Genomic DNA, 6,918 nt, shown 5'->3' with positions numbered 1-6,918 from the left:
AATTCGGCCCATCAGATGGAAATGTTGCTGTCTGTATCACTAGCTTTTAAGCAACTGTCCTACAGATTCTTTTGTTATTCTCTTTCCAACTCTATCTCCTCTAATTCCGTGTACAAAATCCTATTCAGAATTGTGTTATGCTCTGTTACACTCATGCAAATCCAGTTAAACTTCCCCAGCTTTCTTTTGCTGTAACTGAGAACAGAATCTAGCCGAGAGTTTTCACCCATCTTTGTTCAGGCAAAAACCCCTGTGAAATGAAATATTCTGGCTGAGTGAGCCTTGGAGATATGGCACAGGTATTATAATGTGCTGGATAGTTTCAAAGCAGGGACATTTTTAAGCCTTTATGTCCAATGTATGGCAGAGTCACATGCCTTGGAATCTAGTTGTTCTATTTCTACACATCAAATGAGGCTCTCATGGGTTCAAAACATTGACAACACAAAGACATCCAAGAAGTGAATCATAGACACAGTGGCATGACCAGGTCACAACCTTCCTGTGTGAGAAAAATTCAGATTAGAACACTCAAAAAAGTTTCACTTATTAATTAACCCAGAAACATGGGTCAGCAAATACCACAGAGTAAAAACAGCCACTTTTTTCTATTGATGATGAGCTTCAGAGGTCTGAGAAAAGTAATACTGAAAGAAACATGTAACAGCTTTTTTCCCGTGGTAGGTGATATTTGAAGAACAGAAGTAAAGAGCAATCGCTGTCTGATGGGTAATTATCTCAGTAGTTTGCAGGGTTGTTTTTTTTTTTCCTATCAGAAGATTCAGATGTGGTTTTCTTGCTGTCTGAGACGTGATCTCAGCTTCTGGTACGTTGTGATCCCACTGCTTTAACCAAAGCCTGAACTCAAAGTGGTTCTCACAGCTGAGCTAGAAAAGGCAGGGCAAGGAGCTGCTCACAAGGTGAGCCCCATGGGCTGCTGTCTGCACTGAGGCTGGAATCTGAGTCAGAGAAGGGCATTTGACCTGGACTTCAAGTCAGTGCCTAAGGTTTGCTTGTTTACTATTCAGGGCTAAAGATTAAGAAGGGAGCTTGCTGGGGAAGTAAACCTTTAACTGGAGTCTAACTGGCAGAAGATCAATGATATATCATTGCTTATTTTTGTCCTTACCGGAGGTATGTGAGTCTCCATGGTGGATCTATGGAACACGTTTTTTAAGTGCTTGTGGTGGTTAAAAAAACAGATGATTAGCATGTTTTAACATGCTATTTATATTGTATAGAACAACTTTAATATTTAAAGCCTCATACAGTGCTGTATGGTTCATAAATGTGTCTCTTGTTTTAACTCTATGCCCCCTTGCAGAAATGGTCTCTCAAAAAGACATGAGCTCTGGCTGTGTTCTCTATAACCTGCTTTGCTCTCTCGTGTACTAAAAACAATGACTCTATTTATGTTTTTTTCCTCCAATTTGGCGCTGAACTCTCCTGCCTGGTGCTAAGCACAAGCACCACTCACTGACCTCTCTGCTAGTTGAAAGCACTCAGTCTCCTAGGAATGCTCAGTGCCTTGTAGGGCGAAGCCCTCAATTCCTTGTGGGTTGGACAAATGGCAATTATGCTGCTTCTGCTTACACTGTGAGGTTTTGTCATCAAACTTTTCTATGCTTAAGTCTTGTCTTAGCTCCTCCTTTAGGACTTCTGCCTAGCTTTACCGTGACGTGTTATATTTCCTCTTTATGAACACCTTATCCAAAGCACTGCAGAAACTTGTATTCTCCAAACTGCCTGTACACATCAGCAGGCTCACACATATGCTAATCAGGACATCTCATGTCTGGCTGGCACATTAGTGCCCAGGAATTTAGGCTTTGTGTACGCCGATGGGCCAGTGGAACAATTTTGCTGAGAACAGAGCCTGGCTGAGAACGTGGTCATTAAAACCAATCCCTTGTGTGCCTGCTGTGCTTGTCCAGAAGCCATGACAAAACTGAAAACAGTCCTTCTAAAGATGCTTCCTGAAACTAAAATGGCCACCAAGAGACACAATCTGGAACTGAAAAGAGCAGACAGCAAAGCTGTGCACCGTTTTATGCCCAGAGCTTGTCGGTAGGAAGGGTGATCTTGTGTTTATGGTGCGGGAGAGTGAGAAAGGAGACCCTGTCCTGGAGTCTTGTTTCTGATGCTGCTGCAGTTTTCTCCTGCATTTGTAACATTGAAAGGCTACATTCATTCATGCCTGCGAGGTGCTTTTGACACCCTTGAGCAGCAGATCCTGCATTATGATTGCGTAATTAGAACCCTGCAAATTGGCAGATATCTGCTTTATAGATATGAGTAAGATGTGGATATCCTCTTCTCATTTTTCTGGATGTGAAAGTGGGTACTCTGCAAATATAGTGAAAACTCTGCAAATTTGCGGATATCTGTTTCCATGGGTGTGGATGTAAATATCTGCAGATCATTTTTGCAGATGCGGATACCAATTTTGTACATTGTGCTGTATGCCTAACGTGTGAGAAAGGCCCATCTCCAGTGATGTGAGTGGGAAAGCCTCTCTAAAATATTCCCACATCTTAAGTTCCATTCCTTCCCTCTCTCTGTCTTTCAGGCTTCAGACTGGATACACCCTCTTTTGCCACTTTATTATGCTCAGAAGATACATCAGCTTCTAACCCCTGGTTCATTCCGTCATCAGTTTGCCATGTTCAGCTTCACCAGAGGGTGAAAGGCAAATGCCATATTGCTAGAAATATACAAATACGACCCTCTAAAAATTGTGCTGTACAATGCAGTGTTTATTGATGTATAGCTAGAATGCAAGCGTCTAATGCCAAAGCATTACAGATAGTTTCAGCTTAAAATCAAAGACCTAAAAAGAACATGTAAATCAACCTAGCTCCACAAGACCCACCTTTGTGACAAAAAGACTGGTACAAAACCACCATGTTTCCATTAGTCTGGGAATGTAACAGCATTGCAAGTGTAATAAAATTAAATCTGCAGTTACTTGGGCAACATTTGCAAATCAGAGACTGAATAAAAAAGCATTGTGGGAGCCAAACTCAGTTCTTGTTTATGCTGGTGTGTATCTGGAGTAGTTCTGGTAAGGTGGCTAGTGGGGTTCTGAATTTACAATGATGTCACCGAGTACAGAAATTGCCCCTAACTGATTCGGGGCTGACCCTGAAAAATGTTGCAAGTTTTACTAAAAGCAGCTTTGCTCTTTTGCAGTAAAGGGATTTTGAAAAGGCAACAGTGACATGAACAGTGTTCTCTGTAAACTGAGAGATTTGGGTACTGCCCAGCTGATGAACAGAGCACCCACAGCTGGCAACATGTGTTTCTTTTGGTGCTCATAACAAAATTTATTCTGTCTGTGGATGAAAAAGCTTACAGGGAACACCCGACATGACCATAAACGATCTAGCATTTTTCCTTTATGAAGCGCTATACAACCATCAACTAATTGAGGCCTGATCCTGACAGATACCGAGCACCTGCAAGTCCTTGCAAACCAGTATTGGCTTGCCTCCTCCCCAGGCTTCAGTCAGTCAGCGTAGGTTACAACTGGGCATAGCATGAAGCAGCCACTGTGTATACGTCAAAAGTGACTGAGCTCCATGACCACATGTGATCATTCTCTTGAATCACTTGCTGGTTCAGATTGTTCCCAGCCACAGCTTGGTTGGCTATTTACAGTTGTAACAGGATTTTTTTAAAATCCCCTCTCCATCAGTTCTTTTTGCAGTTGGCATCATACTCTTGCTTTGGTTCTTTTTCAAGGTTTTGCTGCCTTTCAGACAGAACTGGAGAGCTTGATCTTTCAAGGAGCTGAATGCCCCCGGGAGAAGGGCTGAGCACCCTCCACTCTTGCCAACTAGTGCGGAAGTTGAGACAGGTCAATAATCTGCAGGATCAAGCCCCTCATGAATAAGCTAATTCACTTTGTTGAGAGGGATATTTTCTTTCCTTTCATAGTGTAAGAATCACAGAGCACCGCATTCACTGCTTCTTCCTCCAGCCAGGCTCCCAGTAACTTCAAAAGGAGTTTGGCTGACGCTGGGCACGAATGAGGAATTTGGCTGCATGCTCAAAGTGAGAGATTGCCCCAGCAAAGCAAAAGACCATATTGAGCTCCGTTCTGGGCTATCATATACGGAAGAGCTCTGTTCTCGGCTCAGACCAGTGGGGTGAATTGCATCCTCCAGAATCTTAAAAAGGGCCTTACGGAATCTCTCCCCAGCAAACACATAGAGGAAGGGGTTCAGACAGCTGTGAAGGAAGGCAATGCTCTGAGTGATTTGGAATCCCAGGTCGATGTTGTCAGAGGTTTGGCAGTCATGTATGACCATGGTGTAGGTGTTGATGGTTTTAACCAGCAAAATGCTGTTGTAAGGCAACTGGGAGAGGAGGAAAACTGTGATAATAAGGACGATTATCTTTAATGATTTTCGCTTTTGGGATCTTTTGGCTTGCAGAAGAGTGTGCGTTATAAAAGCATAACAAGTAACCATGACAATGAGAGGAAGGAAGAATCCTATTATGATTTTCAAAGCTAGGACAGTAACTTTGATGGCTCGGGTAACCGTGGGAGGGTACACCATCTTGCAAGTAGTTATATCGTTAGCTTGCTTAGATTCACTGTACACTATTTCTGGAATGCATAAGCCAATTGCAATCAGCCAAATGCCAAAGCTAACTACTTTACTGAGCAGGAGCCTTTTTCGTTTAGAGTTTTTAGCTTTCATTGCCTGGACAATCGAAATATACCTGTCAACACTAATGCACATTAGAACTAAGGTACAGCTGTAGAAGTTGATCTTATACATGCTATTGACAATTTTGCACATGAAATTCTTAAAGATCCAGCCATTTGACGCTGCTTTTGCCCAGAAAGGGAGGGTGAAAAGGAACAGCAGGTCAGCAATGGCCAGGTGCAGCAGGTATCTGTTCGTGATGCTCCTCCTATATCTGTACTTCCAGTAGACAAGGATGACTAAGACGTTACCCACAGTTCCAATGGAGAATATAGTCCAAAAAAATGTTGGCAGGAAGGTCTGAGCAAACTGCTGAGAGCGACTTTTTTCACAAATGCTATCTGTGTGGTTAAAAGGGTCGGTGTACAGAGGCAACGCTGAACTAGAACCCCTATTATAATCCAGTTTAGCCAAGTCACTCTGGGTGGCCTGCAGGGGAACAGAAGGTTAATTGTATGCTGATAAAATTGTGAAATAAGAAACAGTGAAAATAGAATTTTTTTCAAAAACCTGGGCAAATTTTCCACCGCCAAAAAATTGTAAATTTCGTTTCCTCTAGTGGCTGTTGATCAGACTGATGCCCAATAACCCAAAGAGCAAACGCCACCTAAGAAACTGCTGCAGCTTTTGTATCTAACTGTTGAATTGCCAACACCCAAAGTCTCAGCATTTTATCATCAGGAAGCACCCCTCCCCACCCCACCCGAACCTCCCCAGGAAGCAGTTGCCCAATTTTGGCCTATCTCTGTGGGAAACAAATAGTCACAAATTTACTTTTGATTCAAACGGATACAGAACCCAGCAGAGTTGGTGCCTCAGAGCGTAGAGGTGCAAGGAAGGGCTACAGCTGATGTGTTCTGCAGTCTTGCAATACGGTTGGGCCTATCGCCAGTCAGTGCAATTTACTTCAGACAGGGATGGGGCCAGGCTGGAACCAGCCCCATCATGAGGGACCTACCACAGAGAACCTTGTGGCTCTCCTCTCTGCAGTGCCCAGAGGAAAGTGAGAGCAATCAGGAATGTAGCAAACACCGGCACAAGGCTAACATGCCATGACAGACATGTCACTCCTGTGGCCTTTTTGCTGCATTAGAACTTTTAGTCTGGGCCAAAGCTTCCTCATGGTTAAACCAGTGTAAATACAGAGAAACTCCATGCCAATCAACCAGCCATTTTCTGTCTTGAAGTGGTCAGTGGAGCTACTGTGGATCTACACCAGTGTGACAGAGATCAGACTCTGGCCCAGTGGATTCAGGCCTGTGTGACGTAGGTGTGACATTGGAATCAGGCCATCTCTTTCGTACACCATATCTGTAAAATAAGTAAATGGTAGTGCCCTTTTAATGTACGCATCTAATCAGGGCCCTTATAAGTCCTGTAAGAACAGAGGGAGCATAGAAATCTTCTGATGCTTGACCATCTGTGGGGCACAGGCATGATCCTGTGGCTAAACCATAGGTTGGCTAAGCTGGGCTGTTCCAGTGGCAATTTAGGCAAATCAGTGAATTTCTCTGCTGCTAATTCTCCAGGCGATAACCTGCACAGAGGAAAGTAACATAGCTGTCCATATAAATCAGCAGCTGATCTGGCTCCCCCCGTATAACCTACAAACAATGATACTTAGCTCTCAGAGGTGTTTCATGGTAATCTGCTTGACAGCACTCAGCCAGAAAAGCAGAGAGGAGGGCAGTTACACTCTCAGCTGGACAGGCAAATTGATGTCCAGCATCTTTTGACTGATCCATCCTACAAGTCTGAGTGAGCCGAGTTGTTTGGTATGGCAGGAGGCGCACCCATGACTGAGGAGATGTTTGTTGTTAGTGTGGACAGGACAGCACCGTCCTGTATCATGTCCACAGGAATGTACGATAGCTGCTCCAGGTCACATGCTAAGAGTGGGGGAGAGAATGAGATTATACTGCAAAAGAAAATTTCTACTCACCATGCTCGTAAATGCCATCTGCAGTCAGATCTTTATTCAGTCTTCAAAACAACACTATGAATCTGAGAGGGAATAAGGTGGGTAAGTGACATAAAAAAACAGGTCTTTGCACCGGACTGAGATGAGTGTAAAACTGCAGCAATGTTAACAGAAAGCTGTCTCCAGTGAGCCTTTTCCCAGCACCTACTGTCCTTTCTCACGAGTTGTCACTCTGAAGTCCCAGGGGTTCTGTAGGGCTGTGTCTACACGTGCCCCAAA

General features: G+C 43.7%; 1 protein-coding gene across 1 annotated transcript; it reads right to left on the bottom strand.

The window, feature by feature from the left end:
- Positions 1 to 3,947: 3,947 nt before the first annotated feature.
- Positions 3,948 to 6,678, bottom strand: LOC142008795 (C-C chemokine receptor type 9-like). The gene is made up of 2 exons (XM_074986095.1): positions 6,661 to 6,678; positions 3,948 to 5,147 (listed from the first exon to the last, which is right to left on the bottom strand). Exons 1-2 carry the CDS (start codon positions 6,676 to 6,678, stop codon positions 3,948 to 3,950), a joined length of 1,218 nt encoding a protein of 405 aa, XP_074842196.1.
- Positions 6,679 to 6,918: the final 240 nt, after the last annotated feature.

The sequence above is a fragment of the Carettochelys insculpta genome, chromosome 2 (assembly GCF_033958435.1).
Source record: "Carettochelys insculpta isolate YL-2023 chromosome 2, ASM3395843v1, whole genome shotgun sequence".
In the NCBI taxonomy this organism is placed as follows: domain Eukaryota; kingdom Metazoa; phylum Chordata; order Testudines; family Carettochelyidae; genus Carettochelys; species Carettochelys insculpta.
The sequence above is the reverse complement of the archived record's forward strand: the minus strand, read 5'-3'. Positions and strand labels throughout refer to the sequence as shown.